At 39.5% G+C, this 22024-nt stretch overlaps 1 protein-coding gene across 1 annotated transcript in view; it reads left to right on the top strand.

The window, feature by feature from the left end:
• Positions 1 to 4967, top strand: part of tmem8b (transmembrane protein 8B) — a 33168-nt gene extending 28201 nt beyond the window's left edge. The window contains exon 9 of the mRNA XM_080467222.1: positions 3844 to 4967. Within this exon, the coding sequence (XP_080323348.1) occupies positions 3844 to 4179 (336 nt within the window). The 3' untranslated portion in view covers positions 4180 to 4967. The remainder of the gene's footprint in view (positions 1 to 3843) is intronic.
• The last annotated feature ends 17057 nt before the right edge of the window (positions 4968 to 22024 follow it).

Raw genomic sequence — 22024 nt, 5'->3', positions numbered from 1 at the left:
CGTTAGCCACAGGAATAAACCGTGTGCACTGCAAGTTTTTCTCATATGAAATCCCTTAAACCCCATGCTTATGCTGCAGTTTTTAAAGGTAAACCTAGGCTCATGCTTTGATTGCTTGACACTCCATAATTCATCACCAGCTCGGTAACGTTTGTCTGCATTTCGACATTCATTCCTCGGCGCTGCGCCGCTGGGTTCGAGAGCCGCACATTTCCTACAAGAGCCTTTTCATTTCAGCTTGTCATGTTTCTGCAAAGCTTGGCATTCTGAATGTTCCCAGACACAACCGAATTAGATCAGTCAAGCGGAGGGCACAGAGCGTCTGCTGCCGTGCAGGGGTGTCATTAGCAGTAAGAGGAAGGGGAGAAGTTCAAATCTGTCAATGCCACACATACGTAACGCTGCAAGCTAAACGAGGGCCCTGATTCATGCATGAAAAGCCCGTCTATCTCGGCAATTGTTTGTCTTTACCAAACAAAACAATTATAAAAAGAAAGAGAAGAAATGCAGCTTAAAAGGAAGTGAGACAGAAAACCCACATTTCACGTTTATCTTTACTTGGCTTCACATAAACGGTTAGTTTTTAATCTAAAAATGGAAACCGCTAAATAATTTCATCAAAGAGCCATTTACTGCTCGAATACATGTAATTATTTTTGTCATTCTTGAATGGCTTATATTTCCCTCGGTGGAGCAGGAAGTCTGCAACTGAAGAGAAGAAGTATAATGCAAGCAATCAGTGTTTATGAAGCGGTGAAAATAGTGACGGAATGAAATGAAACGAAACGCTCAGTTCTCTTTGTGCCGCACTCGCAGCCATTCTGGGGATACTTACAGAAAGAATGAGCACATTCTGTGGATTAAACAAACAGAGACATCATAGCTTGTTAACTGCCTAGAGGAACATGAGCATAAATAACGAGACAGACAAAGCAGTCAGCGGCCAATCATCAGTCTATCAGCTCAGTATGATTAGTGTGATGGACTTTTACTGCAGTGGGAAGATGTGAAGACAAAGACCATACAGTAAAACCAGTGGAGATTTATGAAGAACACTACCACCGTGTTCCTACAATAAAACTCAGGCGCCTGCTGGTTCCTCAATGAAAACCCGTCCGTGTCTATTTTTGAATGGCTCGTCCTTGTGAGAGTGCCCAAACCAAATATTGTTCTCCATAAAAAAGTGTTCATTAAATTAAAGCAGTAAGAGCTTTGAAATATGTGGCCTTGGAGATCAATTCATACAGATTATAAAGTGCAAAATGTTTAGTGCAAAGTGCGGAAGTGTAAAAAAGAAAAGCCCTGTCTTCTTCAGATGGTGGTTTGCTGAAGGCTTCTGTGCTGCCTTAACATATAACATTATGACCACAGACAGCTGGAGGGATTATCCAGGTGGGATATACTAGGCAGCAAGTAAACATTTTGTCCTTAAAGCTGTGGTAGAAGAAGAAAAGACAGCATTCACAAGGGTTTGAGTCAGTTTGAGAAGGGTCCGATTGTTATAGCTGAAAGACTGAGTCAGAGCATCTTCAATCGACAGCTCATGCGGGCCGTTTTCCTTGTCTTCAATGCTAAAAGAAAGAAACATGGTGAACCAGCAACAGGATCACTGATGCACATGGGAAGTAAAGGTTGGCCTTTGTGCTCCAGTCCAACAGACACACTACGTTGATTAAGGTTTTGATTGAAGTGTGTCAGAAAGCAGTGAAGAACAAGTGGGACCATTACAATATTAGGCAGGTGGTCGTAATGTTGTGGCTGGTCAGCTTTTTTTTTTTTTTTTTTTTGGTAGTAGTAATAGTGTATTCGGTCAACCACATACAAAATGCAGCAACAAAGAAAAGAAAAAACACAAAACAAACCGAAGACCCAAGGATTTAGGCAGAATTTTTACTTATTTTGCAAAACCCTGCACATATTATACATAAAGCTTCTGCAATTGGTGTAACAGAACCAGTGGTGGCTGGTGATACATTTCTTAGGTGGGGCTCTTCATCATTATTAGATTTCAGCCAATGCTAACTTCAATTAAGTAAGTATGTTTATAAATCACATTACAAAAATCTTGCCTTTTTTAGACTGAGAGAGGCCCACAGTGATGAAATATTACAGTTCTTTGAAACAGCTCATGAATAGAGAGCACTTAATAAGACTCTTTCATTAACATACACAAGCAGATGCTTCATTAGTCCCTTTTAGTCTCTTTTTAAATGTACGTGTTTTGCAGCTGGTTTACTAGAAATGACAGCTTGTCTGAGTTTAGGGAAAACAAAAGGTATATTTTCAAACAACCCTGTACAACAAAAATAAACTGCTTTTTTTAAGCTCTTAGATTTTCAGTTGTTAATAAATATGATCATATCAAAACATTCATAAACATAAACAAACCTGGACACGTTTGCAAAATTCTGAACACATTTCTGTTTGCGTGCATTTAAAAATAACTATATAGGAGAAAGTTGAACCTAACCTGCAGCTTTTCAGCCAAATGTCTTCTTTCAAAACCGGTAAATTAGAAGAGATGTGACAGAGTTAATAATCAGAGACACACTGCTTGTTGTCTTCATCTCAACACCTCATAAAAACCAGAACAAACCACAACGGACTTTAATCCAATCACTGAGCAAGTCTGGATGAGGCTCCACTGTTTGATTCAGACTGATGGACGTTATTACAAACGAAAACCAGGATTTAAGTTAATGACGCTTTTTCTTGGGGTTCTTTATGTCTCACAACTCAAAATAAGTCTGTTTGCTCCATTTGACATTTTAGCTGAAACTATCATAAGCTGAGGTCGTGTTGCTAAATAAATCTATATTGTTGCTGTTTAGGCTGGGCAGAGAGCGTTTACACCTCAGGCTGCCCTAAATTAATTATTTACATAATCAAGTCCATCATCAAGACAGAAATAGATCAGGACCTGTCAGAGGATCGCAATGTGTGAATGTCTGCAGATGTGTAAGCATGCACAGAAAGAAAAAGAAAATGATGCACAGCCTCTGTATGCCCCCCTGAACTCCCATTGTTACTTTCGCTGCTGCTTGGTGCTTGCTACTCTTATCAGCGACTGCGCGTTTTAAAACACAGGTGTCTAGAATTGCAGCACTTAGTAAGAAACTACAATAAAATATAGAAGAAAAATCCGAAATCCTGCAATGCAGCAGGAGTTTATGGTAGTCAAGGTCTTGTGAATAGTGACAGATAGCAGACTGGTCATATTAAACCTGTGAAATAAGCTGTAGCCACTGACTCTATTATATTAGCAATGGAGGCAAAGCACCTCTGTCTTTCCATTTTACACTTAAGACCATTAAAGCTCGGCCCCAGAATGTTCCTGTGAAATGGGGACAAACTATTTGCGACCTCAGTTTGTGACATTTGGCTTTTGTGATGAACAAGCTTGGAAAAGCTTAGATAAATCAATTAACTCTAACAATATTTATTTCAGGGAAGAAATCCTGTTTGATTGGAGACGGCATAATACAACTTTAATCTCTGCAACTCTAAATGTGTTTTATTATAGCAAAGGGTAGGAGAAACAACCTTTCGGTGAAAGGGTGCAGTCTTAGAAGAATATAGTTTTGTGTAGAAATATTATGTGTAAGAGTTTTTAATATATATAATTTGAATATATAAGGATATAATTTGAGTGAAAATGAACAAACAGTTTGCGTAAACACGACCAACATGGTCAGCACTGACGTTGGTGTGGCGCAAAGCACTATCAGATCAAGTGTGAAATACCTTCAAACTCCACTATGTTATTTTACAGCCTGCTTTTAAAAGAATAGGTGTAACTAGAGGCATTGAAAACATTGTTTTCTGTATCTGTTGGTCCGTCAGACTGTGCGCACCATCCGCCGCCGCCGTTGCTACCCGCCTACCTGGAAGCGCTGGGTGTTCTTCCTCTTCCCGGGCACCATGATCGCCACGTCGGCCGTGGCGCTCTACGCCTTCGTGGAGACGGAGGAGAACTACTTTTACATTCACAGCATCTGGCACATGCTGATCGCCGGGAGCGTGGGCTTCCTCCTGCCGCCTCGCGCCAAGCCCGACGCCAAGGTGACCCCGCTGAAGCGCCGGCGGGGCTGCGGCTATCAGCTGTGCGTGAACGAGCACGAGGAGCTGGGCCTGGTGGACCCGGCCATCATCTCCATCAACAGCATCTGCACCAGCTGATAGACTCCCCACTCCCAGCCTTTTACCTTAGAGACACTTACATTGCCTTCTTTTACTTGGGAAATTCACACATGGGAAATGAAGCCACAGAACTTGAAATAGCAATGTAAATACTTTAATGCCGATGTGACACACTGGATTTTTTTTTTTTCTGTTGTTATTGTCATGGTAATTACTATCGATACAAATGTAATTATAATTATTATCTATACTTAAAGTTCTGATGAATTGTGGGTGTACAGTGTCACACTGTCGTTTGTGAATATGTATTTAAAGTCAAAGCTGAAACACTGCTGCTATCTGACGGTGACTGTAAAACTGCTTCTGTTGGTTATTTATTGGTGGTCTTGTAAACGGGCCCGTTATTTTACCGTAGGGGCACAGGTCAGGGGAAGGGGGAAACGGGTGGACACTTACCAAGGGCACGGCTTTTCTGAAATTCTTTTGAAATATATCTTTTGCACTGAGACACAAAAAATGTTATTCTGTACATTTTTATATGGATATATATAAACTACAGTGGCATCACAAATGTAAAACTTAGTCGTCATGTGGAATGTTAGACCGTCTTTTTCTTGCGAATCGCAATGTATCGCTTTTACACGAATGTGCTGATTGCTCTCGAAAAGCGGAGCAACTCCAAAGTCCAGCCGCCTGTTGAAAGAGACGAGGGGAGGCAGGATTACTTCAGAGACCTCAAACCAAGACCTCACCTCTTTGTTCTTTTCTGACAGGATCTGTGTGACACCACATTCATGAACAATAAATGTTTTCTTTCTTTGCCTCAGAAATTCTTCACTTTGCTGCTTTCCAAGCTTCTTAAAGTGGCGCAACTGGTGACTTCGCCCACAAAGACATCGCAATGCAATTCCTCTCCCTAATGGAAGCCAGCGGTTCTCAGATAGTGAGATGAGACGCTGTCAACAGCATCCTCCCAGGAATAGTGCCAGGGATAAATAATTCTCCTCCACAGCGGCAGCGTGAAGGCAGCTTCACAGCACACTGTCAATATGTAGCCTCTCTCTTCTTATGTCAGGAAAAAAGAGGCCTGTGTGACTTTTATGACTGTCTGCTATAGTCCTTTTTGGGCGCAATCCATCAGCGGCAGCTCAGTATTTATCATTCTGGCGGCACATGAGGTCTTTTTTTTTTCCCCATCTGATTGTATCAGAAAAGATGAAAGCATTATTTCTGTGGTGAATGCACACACAGCACTGCTAAGTAAATGGAGATTGCAAGCTGTCTTGATAAGAAATAATGACAACCCTTAAAGGAACAGTGTCAGATTCCCCCCAAAAAAGATGTCGTAAAACACGAGAAATGAAAGTCAAGTTTAGTATACACCTGTGGTTTTCAGTCTAGGCCCCCCCCCTTTGGGGCTGGTAAAGAGCGTCACATCAGCAGCATTTATTATATTTTTTTGTTTTGAAACAACTTTAATGCAAAACCATATTCTGCACTTTCTGAGTGTATATGAAGATTTTCCAGATATTTCAATTTAAAAGCAACTAAGGAGCGCAGTAATGTCGTAATATCATGTGACAAATATGAGGAAGTCTGACGTTCAAACAGTTTACTTATATGGTATTTTTCCACTGATTTATCAGCACAAAGTGCTTTACAGCATCAGTCACTTTCACCCATTCATGCACACATTTAGACCACCACTGGAGGCAGCTGCTTCGCATACGCGAAACATTGAGAACCAACCTGCTCTCTAACAACTGAGCCATAGCCATCCCTAATTGATGGTGCCTTATACTTGGTATGAGACGTCATGCCCCCCAAATATTGCAAACTGGCATAGAAGGGAAGGCCGACAGTGAGCCTGTTCAGATCCTTCGGGTGAAGCCTAAACTTTTACAAACAAATGTGAACAATCTTTTGTGAATAGACACACGAAGTGAATATCTCCCAACATGTCAGCCCATTCATTTAAAAACACACCACCAGCAAATATATATAGTAACAGTGTTTTATACGTGCAAATTTAGTGAGTGAGTTTGATAAAAAAAAAAAAAAAAGGTCATAAACCAGAAATACTGTAGTTCACACACACACACATACCGGAAAACAGTCTTATGCTAATCAACCAATCAGAGACAACACGTGATCATTCAGGCCTTGCTGGTGTTGAATGCATTCACAGGGCCAGACAGGATTTTCACTGAAGCTGCCACTGCTGCGGCTAATTATGCCTCAATTCTTTACCCGCCGTGTCGGGCTGAGCTTTGAAAATATGATGGAATGAGGTCACTGCAGGCTATTTGAAATCCTTACATTAACTTTGCTTCTTTCTCTCCCTATTCTGTGGAGGGAAACACCAAGAAAGAGCGTGTCGGTACACGGGTGGTACTAAATATAAAACAGCAGCCAGAACACAAACACAGTGTTCCATTCACAGGCAATTATAAAATACTCATATATTTCCTTTAAATCCAGTGTTGTGCAATTTACAGAAAAGGAAAGCATCACATTGACACACTGGAAGTGCCCACCTCTCTCAGGAGTGATTCACTCATTCATTTCTGTTTGACTTGCATCGGTTAGTTGGATGGTGCAGATATTTTATTTTGTTTTAAGCTAAAATCCATTACTTTCAACTGTAAGTGCTCTTGCTACAGAGATAGAATTTTTGGCAGTAATACATGACACTTGTTCTTGAAAGACGTGGATTTAGGAACTAATGACAAAAAGAAGCAGCAGCAATAAAACAGCTAAAGTAACAACAACCAACATGCCGATTGTAGCAGACGGCTCTTAATGGGGCGAATGTGTGAAAGATGTTACTTAGAGTCAGACATTGTTCATTTTACTGTCAGGAGGGGTTTGTTCAGAAGTAATGGGGCGTTTTGCCAGTAAACGGTGGATAGATAAAGCTTCGGCTAGCAGTTAGACCCATACAAAAGACAAATAATGAGCATTCATTCTCAAAACGTTTCGTTATGTTGAGGATTATATACTAAAGTGAAAGACTTGCTTTTGCACTGTTAATATAAACTGACCATCTCAGCTTTGAACACATCAGTCTTTTAATCACTATTCATCAGGCAATGTTGATATCATCCATCTTATCATGTGTCTATACTTTATCCAAGTTAGCTTTCCCGGTGGTGGAGTCAATCCTACTTGGCATCGTGGCGAAGAGGATGCTCTAAAGAAAATGCTATCATACATCAAAGTGCAACGAAATTGCCACTGAAATACATAAATACACTGTGACCAAATGAATGCAAAACTTTGTGAAGCCGTATATGTTAAAGCATTTTGCTGCTACTTCAATAAAAAAGCCAAGTAATGGACATTCATGTAATGTGAGACTATATATATTCCAAGTGCAGAGTGTTCCCCTTGGCGGGAAGAAAACGTCTGTGACGGTACGTAATGACACAAATTACACCAAAATGACAAGGTCTCAGATATTGAAATTTCAAACAGTAGATATCCCACTACTTCCTTCACACATGAAATCAAAGCAAGCACCTTCTTTGTATTCATGGATTCTGGGCTAACATAACAGGATTATTACTCTGAAAACACCATAAGCTACAGCACAAGAGCTGTTTTTCAGCTGGGCTCCTTTGCATGGTTGTTTTCTTTGGGTGGATTTTTCAGTCCGAGCACAGAGCCGCTGCTCTGGGTGGAAATATTCAGACTCGTAGAATATTTTGTGGGGCAGAATGCGACCTTGAACTCCGTCCACCACATTCTCATCATTACATCGGTTTAGATATTCCCTCAAGGCGCTGTTGCAATATTGCCTTAACAGGAACAGGATGGCGTGATGGACACAAAAATAGGAGAATCATAATGTATCTGAGGGGATGGTGGGGGTGAGGTGAAGGTTAGATTAATATTGATTTTATTAAAGCACACATCCAGCATTTAATCAGAGTTACTACTCGGTGTGGGACGAATCGTTGCTACTTGTAAGCTTCCCTACATGCTGTGCTTAATGCAAATCTTTAAAAATACACTCAGTGTTCATATTTTAGTTGTAGCTTTAATTTCTGTGAGAGGGGGATGCTTTTAATACCTCTCTGGCCTCCAAATAATTCAGTAGAAAGGAGGGATTCATAGACCAGATCTATCTTCCTGCCACAAACAAAGCATATGCTTGTTAGGTTCAATGGCGACTCTAAATTAGCCATTGGAGTGTATAAGTGTGTGACTGTTTGTGTTTGTGTTGCCTCGTGCCAGCTGGGATAAGACCAAATGCCCCAGCAACCTAATCTGGATGAAGTGGTATATTCAGATGGATGAGTGGCTGATCAATAGGGGGATAGATTTGATGATGGTGCTTCACCAAAGAGATTTTACCTTAAGATCAACCTAAGGATTGGACGCACTAAATTCAAGTCATACATGCAATTTTTTTATGAGGCAATATTCCTAACGTTATTTGTTTGTTTGTTTGTTTCCAGTGTGGACTCATTTCTCAATAAACCTACACGCTAACGTCGATATCAAGACGTAGGTTAAGAAAGAAAGTGAAACATCCACACGCTGACAGTACTATCCCAGTGATTTTATCCATTGTAAAATTATTTTAGGCTATTCTTAAACGCAGCCTTTCTTACAACTGCAGTATAATGATGAGCTTATTCATGCTTATACAATCTCTCCTATCAGATATTTTAACTTTGAGTGTCTCAAGTTACACAGTTTATTTAAAGAAAATAACCTTGAGGCGAGGTGAGAAACAGAAAAATCTGTCGTGAATTGAGACTTAAAGATGTTGTACTTTTCAAAAACAAGTTGCATATTGATTTGAAATGTCAGAAACACGAAAGGTACAATGAAGAGGAACAATACGCTCCTGGAATTGCATAAAAACGTGTTTTTTTTCATGCAACCCAAAACATGTTTTGTTTGAAAATTACAAACTACAATAGAGTTTGCTTCTAATAACAGACAAAACATCTTGTCAAAACCTTCTCTTCTGACTTCATTTTTATTCAGTCTTGTGATTCCTCACCTCATTGCCACCAGACCTCCATGATCCGAGCATCCAAAGGCAGGATTGAAAGAGTTTGATGATCATTTGTATACAAGGTCAAGACGATGTTGCCGACTGCGGTTTAAGGAGTGCAGCCACAGGGAGATTCATGAGGGGGGAACTAATGGCTCATCAGTTCCTCCACAGGATTTTAATTTTGAAGGTAGCCAAAGGATGCGTTTCATCTATGACGTGTGTTTTCCACGATTCGCCATGAGGGTACTTCTGTGTTGGTTTGACCATCCATCTGGTGAGAGTCATCAGGTCCATTGTTTGTTCCGCACGACTACACAGCAACTAGGAAATATGAGGATATTTTATGGGTCCAGATGTACTTTAGCGGCACAAATGTTGGTTCATAATGATGCCACTTTAGCTTTGATTAATTTCATGAAAGGATTATCTTATCAATCGAATCACACGTTTTCTCAAACAGGTCAATACTTCAGTCCCGGTAAAGACAGTAACAAGCCAGAAATTCTACATAAAATTGTAAATTAAATATAAATGATAGTGAAAGTCCATGAAGAAGATAAGGACTTCAGGATAGCAAAAAAAGACCACTGGTGTATTTATTCCAGCTCCTGAGGCTTTATCGGTAGGCAGTGAGGCTCTTCTTTAGCAGCAACAACAAATAGTAGAGAGACTGAAGGGAAAGTGGAGACTCTTCAGTTTTATCTCTGCACTGAGTTCAGGGCTGGAGGTTAAATATTGTACTGGGGAGAAGAAAAAAAAAAAGCTCTGCAGTGAACATTGCTTTTAAAAGGAGGAGGAGGAAGTCTGCCGAGCTTCAAACCTCCTTCCAGATCATTGTTGAACAGACTCTCTCCTGTCTAGTTATCACCACGATGGCAGTCAGTTCACGCTCTACAACTACTACCTGCTGGTCACTCGCTCTCGGTGTGCAGCCGATCAATATCACAGAGCGAGATCCCCAGGCCAGATCATGCTGCTGCTGTTGTCTCTCAGGACCCCTTGTTGCTGCTGTAGTAAATTTAGCCCATGTTCAAACCCCTCTGTGACTTTTTTCTTTTTTTTTTTTTACAAGCTTTTAGTCTGTATGGATGTAAGGATGGCATGTCAGACTTTCAGTCTGTAATTTAACAGTCGTGTTGAAGAAACATATGTTATTTTAAGTGGAAATGAAATCTACTGAGCCCTTTCAGCGATGTTGCTGTTCTTATTTTCTATCTCTGTTCCATAGTGAGAGAGCTTAGTAGTATTTGGGTGGTCTCTTTGTCCTGCTGGGCTGGAATGGAGGAGACAGGTAGGGCATTTCTTTTTGGAGGGGCCTATTGCTTAGTTTATAATCTAGTTATATGCTATTTCTACGCATGCGTCTGTCCTCAAATAATTTGGTTCACAAATACATGAGAAAAAAATTACATCAAGAAGCCACTTTTTGCCTTTAGTGTTTTCCTTGAAAGACAAATTGAGAGACCATGGTGAAAGTTAGATCTAATTCAATACTTAATCACTTCTGCCTGTTGGCTGGCAAACGCTGGTCGGCAGACAAAAAAAAAAAATGTGCCAGGGGTCAAGGTGGAAAAAATGATTAATACGTAGCTTAAGTAAGGTTTCGACTTCAAATTAGGAGGAGTCCTATAGTGCTGCTGTGTGTGGGTTACTATCTCACCGATGACATTGACACACAGAGACAAGGCTGCAGAGCAGTCTCTTCCTTGCTGGCACTCTTCTCAACAATATTAGACAGAAGCAAGCAATAAATCACAGAACCTGGCGCTAACATCAGACAAGTCAACATAATCAAGTACCCAGTGCTCATTCTTATCGCCCCCAAGTGACTTGGCAGTTGTCTGTTTCTGAACCTAACCAAGTTTATATCAGTTTTCTGGGTGAATGAGGAGCGAAACAAGTAAATCAATCAAAAATAAAACACTTGGAATTGTAAATAAAAGTAATTGTCAGTTTTCATCCTGTATCACATCTTCGACGATTAATTTAATGGTTTGAATTTCGGTTATCAAAACCACAAACAGCTACACAGCAAATCTGAGCCGTCTTAATTTGAAATGAGTGAGGAAGAATATTAAAATGCTGAATTTGATAAGATATTTGTTCTGCATAATTTCTAATCACTCTGGTACACAAGATTTGAAAATAGCCTGTGAGCATCAACCTCAAGTACTAAAAATCTAAATTAAACAAATTAAACATGGACAACAGTCTGTGTGCTCACCCATTATGTTTACACATAAAGTAAGACGGAGCCTAATTAGGTTGTACTTTGTATGCTCTGTGAATGTTGATTATCTTTGTTTGGTGCCCTTTAAAGACTTTGGTTGTGTTACTCTGAGATAAAATGAGTCACTTATTACAAAACTGTTGCTGACAACTCATGGATCATCATACACGAGCAAGCCTCTTTATACTTCCTGATAAAAGACTTGAGCTCGAACTCGTCTGAATCCCTTACATACCGATCATTCAATGTCAAATGAAATTTAAGGCAAGGTCACGTTTGAAGAGAAACTCCAAATCAGGGGGCACAGGAGGGGAGAGAAACTGTCACAACAGGCTGGATCTGAATAAGTACCTTCACATCTCTGATTTGGCTCCACTCCGCTCCTCCTCCGGTTTCCTGTCAGCACATACTGGACCTAAACACATCAAGCAGACAGCCCGGCACTCTGATGGGACCGGAAAGGTCATGCTACATTTCAGATGCTGTGTAGAGAGGGATCGGCTGAACGCTGGAGTGGTGAGATTTAATAAAGTGTGCTGTGTGCAATGTGTTGCCCTGCACAGACATCTGTCATGCAAGACTAAATGATGACTGGCTTTTGAAAGTGTGAAAAAGCCCCGGGTTGGGAAAGTGCTAATGAGGCTCAGAGTTTTAAGATGCAATAAAGTTGCTACTTGTAAAGCAGGGGCTCTCTCTTCCCTGTGTTGCCTCTGAAAGCTGTTGGCCGGAAGGACGGAGACTTTAATTAGCTCTTTTCAATGTTAACACTTATTGTTACAGCTAATGATGCCAAATATTCCAGTTTATTTTTGATCTTGGTACAGTTTCAGGCAAGTTACAGAATCTGTATCTAATGTTCTGAAGAGTGGCGACGTGTGAAACTGAAGGTTTTATAAAACTGACTGGTATAAAGTACTGAGATCACTTGTATTGGAAAGCGGGAGGAAACCTGAACGAGTCACAAGTTTTTGGACTGAGAGTGTAAGCTGGAGAAAGTGGAAAAAACGTGGAGCTAGAGCTAACTAATATACCGTTGCGTGACTGCTATGATTAATGTCTTCATAACATTTTATGAGATGACAACATGAGAGCATTGTGAAGATAGTTGCTGATTGTGATGCACCTCTAGGAAATCACGACATTTTCACCTCCCTTCAGATTTATTTAAAAAAATTTGATAAATATCTATTTTTATTCTAATATATTTCCCTTTAGCTTTATAGTTAGCTTCGGCTCATTGATTTGCTGTCCAGTTTGAAACTTTACTGTTTCTGTGCCACACTGTCCTCCTATAAATAACTCAGTGCAAGCAGCTTCTTATGGCCCACATGTTTCATTGTGACAATGCCCTGTAGGTATGGCAGCCAACGCTGCTGCTGACCACTGAAAAGACCATCGATTGTTTCCTGGTTTACACCTGACTGTCAACATATCTCTTAATAGTAACTTGCCTGAAATTAAATCGCATTTTCCATTGGTTACAAGCTTTGGTCATTTTGTGGGTAAAACAATCAGACTTGAGGTCATTTGCAGCTTTGTGCTCTATTTGTAATTGCAGGAAGGAAACTATGCATGGTTTGGGTCCTCTGGGTTGTATTAATATGGCAAAGACAAACCAAACTGCATGTAGGCGTGTGAAGAAAATATTATACACATTGTCTTAACCTTCACAAACAAATAAACAAACCAGAAAAGTTCTTTTTGAGAATAGCAACTCTTCATTCATTTATCAGACCACTGAAATCAAATGGCTGGAGTTTCAGATAATGTGCCAGTGATTGGACTCTGCTCTCTGCAGGCAGTGACAGGTGGAGCTGTCTCAATTAAACCTCTGACGTATAGGTTTCCTTTTTTCCATTGCAATTGAAGTCTGTGCTATCATCATGCCAAGATCTAAAAAGCTCTTCAAGGACTCCAGAAAAACAGGACTGTGGATGCCAAAGGTGTCTGGCAGGGGATTTTAAAAGATTCTCAAATTGCTTCAAATAAGTCATTCAGCCGGTACAGAAAATCAGTGACAAGTGCTATGGATTTTATGTGGCTGCCAGTTTGTCCAGGACTGGCTGCTCCGGACAATTCAAGCCAAAAGCAGAGCCGTCTGATGACACGTGATTTCTGCAAGAATCTCAGTTTCATCTCAGGATCTGCAAGCAGCTCCTGTAACTGTTGATGTGAGTGTCAAAGAGAATACCCTAATGTTATGCTCACACTAATGGTGAGCCAGAATAATTTATTTGTTCCCAGGTAAAATAGGAAACCAGGGAAAATCGGTGGTGCCAATTCAGGTGGTTTTGATTCATGTACACCAAATGATAGAGAGCGAAGACAAACTGACATTATAGCGCTTGACGCTGACATGGAGCAGCCTCAGGATGTACATTTATTTAGATAAGATCACGTAGCAAATGCAGGCAATGTGTTTTATATTTGGTCAGGTCAGCTAAATCCTTCATCTCCACTGTCTTACACATACATACAGTATATAAAGAACATGTACAGCTGACATTTTGAATCAAAGGCAGTAAATACCAGTGTCCTGTATGTCCTTTACTCAAAACTATGATACAATACAATGTGTACTTGACTATGTTTATAACTTTGTGCTTTTTTTTTTTTTTTTTTTTACAAAAGCAAAGACATTGCATATGTACTTTTGCCAAGGAATTTTTTTTTTTTGTCTTGCACAAGTATCTGTACTTTGAACTGAGAATGACTTGTACAACCACCGCAACTTAACCACTGAATAGACTGAGTGGACCGGATGTCATGAGTGCGTTAAGGAGTACACATCAAAATATAAAACATCCTCAGTTCTTAGACATTTCTGAGTGTTATGTGTTCCAAAGAAAGTAAAATATCACCCTCCACCACAGTTTTAACATAATGTTGAAGGATACTGCTTTCGTGAAAAGGAGAAAAATCTCAGCAAATTTGCAGCTGAAAACCCACTTTAACTTCATAATTTAAAAAAAACTCAGAGACAAATGGAAGCTTCAAAAAACTAAGTGGATTTCTGATCTCCGATTGCTTTGCACATCGCACATGTTCCCAGAAACGCTTTCCATTCCCAAATGTACCACCAGCCAGCACTGAAATGTGTTGTAACATGCTGTTATACAGTATGTCAGAATTTAGCCCACTACTTTCATTTCCATTTTTAAAAGCATGCGGCTGTTAGACAGTTGCTTTTTGAAAAAGTTCACCCACATTATAATTGCTGGAGAGCCAAAAGTATCCCCATGGTCTTTGGTAGTTATTTCATATCATGAGAGACATCTGGCCTCCCTGTTGCTTCCAGGGTTGTTATGCATTATGCTAAATAGTCAAACTTATCAACACACCACATGTAGGCTTGTGCCAGCTGCTGAGTGTTATGGAATTATGAAAATCACTCTAAATTACACGATTAAAAGAGCTAATCCACTTCTAACAAACTTTGTTAACTAACTTCGTACCTGTGAGGTTCCCATCCATTAGTGTGTATTTTCACATAGTGTGTGCAGTCATGAAGGTATAATTAACCCCTTCATTTTAATCACACCTTCTTTGTTTGAACACTGTAATTTCTGCTCCCTCTATATTGTCATTACCTAAATTGTCTGTCTTTTAGAGCATTTAAAGCTCCTTTATGCTATTTCTTCCACAATGGCCACTATATTGAAATAATGAGATACTGAATGACGAACATTTCTTTTTTTCCATAATGATGGATTTGGATGAATAGAAATAATACATAAGTTGACAAAGGTCTTATAACCTCTTTGTAATTCTTTGTTTCTTTTAGACAGTGAAGTCTGATGAAAGCTGAGCCATGACCTTGTCAGTCTCCCACTTTAGTCCAACGTATCTTAAACTTAAGCTAGAACTTGTATCCTGGAATAAAAAATAAAAAATCCTTTGTTTCCTAAAAAAAAGAAAAGAAAGAAAAAGGTTGTTGCATCTTCGCGGTTCACACACAGAGGAGCAGGAGGAGCCATCAGAGGGGCGTTTCTACCGACAGCAAGAGTCAAACCATTGAAAAGAAACTATAAATAACAGAAACAACACACACTATTCATCAAACTAAAAAAGCTTAAAGTTCAATGACTTGATCAGTTTCAGGACAATTTGTTCAATGTAAAGAGAAAACCATCAGCTCTTATCCCACAGTATCCAAAGGTTGTTCCAAAATTGATTGAAGAGGGATACAGTAAAAATACAGTAATGGACACAACAGTCAGTACAACAACAGCTAAGAAAAGAAATCATCTGAAAAACATCTAACATGTCAATTATTAGCGACGTTTTTTGCTACTCATGCATGTAAATCATTTCTATGTAAATACTGTATATAACAATATAAAAGTAGATTATTATGTACTGTATATCTGTCAGGTATATGCAGTAAGTGCACGTAAGTAAGTTCTATAACACGTGTATAATGTAAAATTGACAGCATATGTATAATCATAATCATAATCATAATAGTTTTGTACAAATTTCTTCATTCTTTATGGACATTGAATGAAAATTATGGAAGCCTCAACTGGGTATGAAGTGATAACTGAAGTTTATGGTTCTGTTATTTTTTTTCCGCTTTGATTTAATTGTCCACTTGTCATTTTGTCAATGAAATAGTTTGAAGAAATTAAATCAGAAAAGAAAAAAAACAACTTGCTACTGTTTGCCTGTTTGAAGAATCGACTGCATCCCGGTTCCAGGAGGAAACCAGTACATGACCAGAGTCCAGACCAGCAGCAGTCAAAGCTTCCAGACCAAATCCGTCCCTGAGTCATTCTGAGTCATTCATCCTGAATCCAGTCACCAAGTTCCCTATAGAAATCAGTTGACAAAAGCAAAATGGATTTTTCCAGTAAAGCTGTTCCTGAGCTAGTTAACTGTGCAAATTAAAAACAGTATGCAATATTCCATTTAGAAGAACACCATCCAGCACCCACACAGGCAAACATTGTTTATGCAAACCTGTCACTCTGCAAAGGTTGAGATGCTAGAAAGACATTATTACTGCTCAAGAGTAACTACAGGCCTTCAAAATGCTGAATATTTGAAGCTCTTAAGTTTTTCCTTGATTGAATTGTGGTGAGTGCTTGCATGACAGTTTTAATAAAAACTTTTAGCCAAGCTGAACATAATCAAATAATAAAAAAATAAATAGAATAACGCCAGAAAATATGTTTTAGCATTGAATATATTGTGATACAAAGGATGGGTAAAATGACTACAACAACAACACACCTTCAATGTATATGCCAAACATTAATAAAGATATTGTCAAAGGTTTGACACAGTTCAGTTTGGTTGTGGCACTTCACTTATTTAATTTGGCTTGAATAATAACTCCAATGAGATTTGATATATCTTGCTTCAGTATATGCAGAAAGATGGCTTGTACATACGTGTATTTGTGTGTATTTGTGCACAAATACACACAAATACATAAGTGTGCGTTATAGTGAAATCTTACTGTTTCATCAACCTACCAAACGCAGCCACTAAACACATGCTCCTTTAAATTCCAAGGCTTTATTTTCATTGTTAGCACACCAGTGGTCCTTAGATTGTGCCCTTTCTTCATTTCTGCGTGGCGTTTGCAGGTTATTTCTATGGGTTTTATCCATAAACATGCATGTGAGGGCAATATGTGGTGCTAAATTCTTTGCTCTGTGATGGACTGACGACCTGTCCAGGCTGTACCCTGCCTTCAGCAGTTATTAGCTGGGATTGGCTCCAGCTCTCTATCGGATGAGGCAACGTGGAAGATTTGATGAACATTTTTCTAGCAGACTGGCCTGAAACAACGGCTGCTCTGGAGTTGAAGTGTGTTAAGATGCAGCTTTGAGGAATTTCATTTTTCACTTGTTGCATCATATTCAACTCCATCAACCTGAATTGTCGACATTAAATAAAGTTTTGAAGATGATATGATTAACTACAAGCTGTTTCATGATTATTTTAATGTACTTTTGTGAAATGTTCCACATAGAATTTCCGCTCAGTTCTTTCGTGTGTGAAGATGATTGGTGGTGGTGGTGTGTGTCTGTGTGTGTGTGTGTGTGTGTGTGTGTGTGTGTGTGTGTGTGTGTGTGTGTGTGTGTGTGTGTGTGTCCCATGGTGCTCGCAGTGACTACTCTATAACAAGCTCCACAGCCAGCATGCGGTTCCACTCCTGTGGAGAAGAAGACCTCCTGATTGGCTCGTTCTGTGCTATAAGCTCTCAGGCCTCCCAATTAGGGGCTGGGAAATTTGCTCTGGGAGGTGAAGGACAGGGAGCTCAGGATGTTGGGTCAATCAATGGTTTGAGGCCGGTGAGCTCTGTGCAGCTTATTTCTTTTGGACAAGCCGTGGTGAAGATGGAAAGTAGAAAATGTAAACTGATGTGTGAAGCAAATTTCTTGCCAGTTTTTGACATTTGGGAGCGCTAACCTGAAATCAGGGTGCTGGTGCTCTCACAGTTGAGAAAAACTGTTTGTTCCCCCTTATTTTTAAGATCTGGAGATTCGCCAAGGCTGAGCCAGAAGCAACATTTGCTAAAGCTGCAATATGGAGCGTTTTGGCATTAGAATAGCAATATATAGGAATATTGGCTTCATCCCACAATCATCCCGTGCAGGCCTCGATCTCCTTGTTAACCTGGAATTTGGCTCTGAGTGATATTGCGAGTCTTTGCAGCAACGACATTTGCTAAGGGTGTGACATCTGGTTAGGGTGAGCTTGCGGAAATTATGTCGGAATCAAGCCAGAGAAACTAAAGAGAGACAAAGTTAAGCCTTGTTCTCGTTGAGATGAAGCAATCTTCAACACGACACAGTTGTAAGCGACAGAGATTCAAACTTGGCTTGCCATCGTTACCGAGCCATCCAATTATATTCACTTTTCACCTATCAACGACAAAGTATTTTTAATGTCATATTATAGAGCTTTTCAACACTTTCACATTCGTCTTGTTGGTCCTTGTATTCAAAGTTTCTTGCCCCCAAATCCCCCTCCAAAAATGAAACAAGCCAGGAGAGAGATGACAGACTTTCTTCATTTATGGGGCGTCGTTCTATGGTATGGGGATGCATATTACTGTTGGTAAACCATTAGTAAGTGAATTTTGCATAGTATGACCTTTTAAAAAGAATAAAATAAAAGCCAGATTTCCACAGCGTGTGGCTGTGGGTTACCAGTACAATAAATCTTTCCCTTGTCAGAGTGACTCATTTCAGTATATTTTAGAGTTCAGAAGATGTAAAATTGTCCATTAATTCAGAATCATCCAGCAAATAACTCATTATAGCTATTTTAAGGTCGGCTCTTCGGTGCTCTCTGAGCTCTTATCAGAACGAAAATTACTCGTGACTCACTGAATTTTACAAATAAATACTGGAAAAATTGCATATTTTTGGTCTCCCTAGGTGAAAATGAACTCAGGCGCCTATTATAAATACATTATAGATGTCAGCTTGCTTGACTAAAATCTAAATTAAGGGGTTTTTTTATGCGAGAAAACTAAATCTGCTTTTGTCACTTAAGTTCTCAGATTTCATAATCAAGAGGGTTATAATGCAAAGTACATGGTGCCAGCGTTATAGTGAACTACTATATCCACTATCACCTGAAATGACAGAGATATCTTCCTTATACAGATATTAGGTGGTTTCAGGATCTACAGAAAAGTTTTATCTCTTTATTCTAAATTCCATCTATTCTTCTGCAAAGAGCAACATTGATACAGAGCTGAGAAATGAGCAGCTTCACCTGGCTATGTGATTCTTTCATACTGAAGTAGGTTCAATAAGTTTCTTCAGAAAAGACCTGACTCCATTAACCATGTGGAAATCTGGCACTAATGCCAGAAAACTGTGTAGGTGCATGATAATAATTATTACATGTCAATCTCCTGTTTTGATTTAATTCGAGTTCACCTGATAATAGTAGCAGATTTTCTTTTTTTTTGTATCTCAGTGATTTATGTCGACATTCTGCCGGATTGAAAACCTGGATTTTGTTTTGTTCAGTACCTTTACAGCTATTTTTTAGAAAGATTTTGCTTTGTGAGAACCATCAGAAAAGTGTTTGGATGAACCAAAGTCATTGAACAGTGGTCTGTTTTTACTTTAGTCTTCATTGTCTGATCTAACAGTAGAAGAGTGATGGGAAAGTTTGATCACTGTGACGGTGCCAGAAAACACTTTGACCACAAGAATAGAAGAGAATCATGGCGACTGATTTGTTTCTAAGGTGTATTCAATCAACATGCATGCATCTCTTATTTCTACCGTGAACTGCAATTAATGACACAATAATTACTGAGTAATTAATATTGATGAGCTCCTGCAAAATCAATTGTGCCTTAATTTTTCTTTCCAATTGGCTCACAGAACTCAAAATTGAGAATAGGGGCCATGTGAGATACTCTGGCCGCCAGTGTATGATGTAGACCTTCATCTAGAATCTCCGGGAGGAATAATGATGGTGCAGTTTACATTTTTCCAGTGGCATTAGAGAGGAAGATCACCGCATTGGGTCAGTGCACTCCCAAAACACCATGGATGAGCTTAGTTGTCCTTCAAATCAGAAGTTCTCAAAATGTCTGGCTCCAGGTTCCAGTGTCACCTCTTATTAACAAGGAAATGCTTCAAACTGCGCCGGCGTTTTAAATGTATTGATTGAAAATATGGTGCAGTTTGAATCTGAAATAGTAAAATAGAAGAACAGCATGCCGCCACAAAGAGCAAGTTCAATAAAATAAACCAAAACTACCAAACCAGAGAGAAAAATATTCTCTGTTACGCTCAACTGGCTGCATTTCATTAAACACAAACTCTTCAATTCAGTAACTTCTGCCTGTTTTTGTTTTTAACCAGACTCATTAGTCAGGTGAGGAAAGTTCTCCACTGAGACGTTGTTTGAAACAGTTGAATAAACAATCAGTCTGAACTTATCGATGATCCCAATTGTTTCAGCTAGATTCATAAGGTGCTTAAACGTTTTACATAACGCATGGGATAAAAACAACCAACTAACAAAGATCCACCACTTTTGGGTAATGACACACCAGTTAACGTATTCGCACAAAGACATTATAGTTAATTCATCTCTTGTGGTAAAAGGGGTACTTATGGTCATTAATGGAAAAAGAATGCTGCAGTTCAGTTTTAAGCACCAAAACTTTTGTTTTGTCCTCACATAGGCTGCACTCTTAACATTAAGTCCTGGATAATTTTCCATCCAAGCATCCTAAACATCCACCTTACATTGACTCTGCTGCTCATTACAAACCATCACGTCACTTAATTACTCCTTAACTACTTCATAATTACTGTGACCCCTAGAGGTTGCGACTGGCCTAAATGTAGCTTTCCACATGCCTCCCTATCCAATCAATTAGTGATGAAGTGCCAGGAAGAGGGCGTATTGGAGTCATACGTGGATAACAAAGAAAGCATCACATTATCACCGATAAGCAGCCTTGGGTGTCAAACTCATAAACATCATTGTGTGATGCTATTTTCAGAAAAGGTTTGCTGCATGTGCACACTGATGAATGCAATTTGCTCTGCAACATGCGTCTTCAATGTCTGCGAGTGTCTATGTATGTGTCAAAAAAATCTGGTTTCCATTGCGACGTGTAATACAATGCAATCTTGACAAACGGATAAATACACATGCTTGCCTCAGCTTTTTGATTGAGCTGGTAGTTTTTCCATTGAAGGTTAAGCCCACATAACACCTGTCATATACTTAGAGTAAACAATACAGACCAACCCCACACATCACAGCACTCAGAAACCTTTTGTTCTTCTATTCATTGGGCGAGTGCAGAGCTGAAAAGAAATAATCTCACTTTAGCTGCAGTAGTAATGAATGCAGGTGTACCCCAGAGGTGCATCCTCACTTCACTTTCCCGTATTCACATTTCACTCATGACTGCATTGCAAAATATGATCAGGACTGCATCATTAAATTTGCAAGTGGCAAAACTGATAGAGGGAATTCAGAATAATGATGAGTCCCTTTCACAGAAAGAGGAGTTTGTGTAACTCATGTGAAAATATAGTTGGCTTAAAAGCCACTACAATGAAACAAATCGGCTCTGGCATAGAAACAAAAGGCACAATCCAATTACAGTCAATGAAGCTGGTGTAAAAATATGCATTCAAATATCCTGGGACTTTAAATGTCCTCACTGTACAGCCATTGGCGGTCATGTTCATCCACAGCTAAGAAGAGGTGGCTGATCCAACAGGCAAACTTCCATTTAATTGTCTTGTCTGAAAACTGTTCTGATGGAGACTGAAGCCCGATGGGGAAGATTGTAAAACAGCACATTAAACAGCTCTGGAACACAGTTGCCATCTGTGGGTGTCATTTAGGGACCATGATTGGGAGATTGTCACAGATGCAAAACCAACACGGGGGCAGACTGATCACTCCACTCCCATCAGGTAGATGCTTGAAGAGCTACTCAGACAGAAATTCAAGTGTTTTTGTGAAACATTTTCACCCCCACAAAGATCGAGCTTTCAAATAGGTTCAGGTTTCTGAATTGAATCCTTCAACCACAGCAAGCTATCACACTTTAGTGTCAATTCAACACACAGTTCCATGTGTATATTTTGTTATTGTGTGTACTTTCCCATTTTACTTCAAATTTA

This window comes from Lipophrys pholis (assembly GCF_963383615.2).
Source record: "Lipophrys pholis genome assembly, chromosome: 7".
NCBI lineage: Eukaryota > Metazoa > Chordata > Actinopteri > Blenniiformes > Blenniidae > Lipophrys > Lipophrys pholis.
The sequence above is the reverse complement of the archived record's forward strand: the minus strand, read 5'-3'. Positions and strand labels throughout refer to the sequence as shown.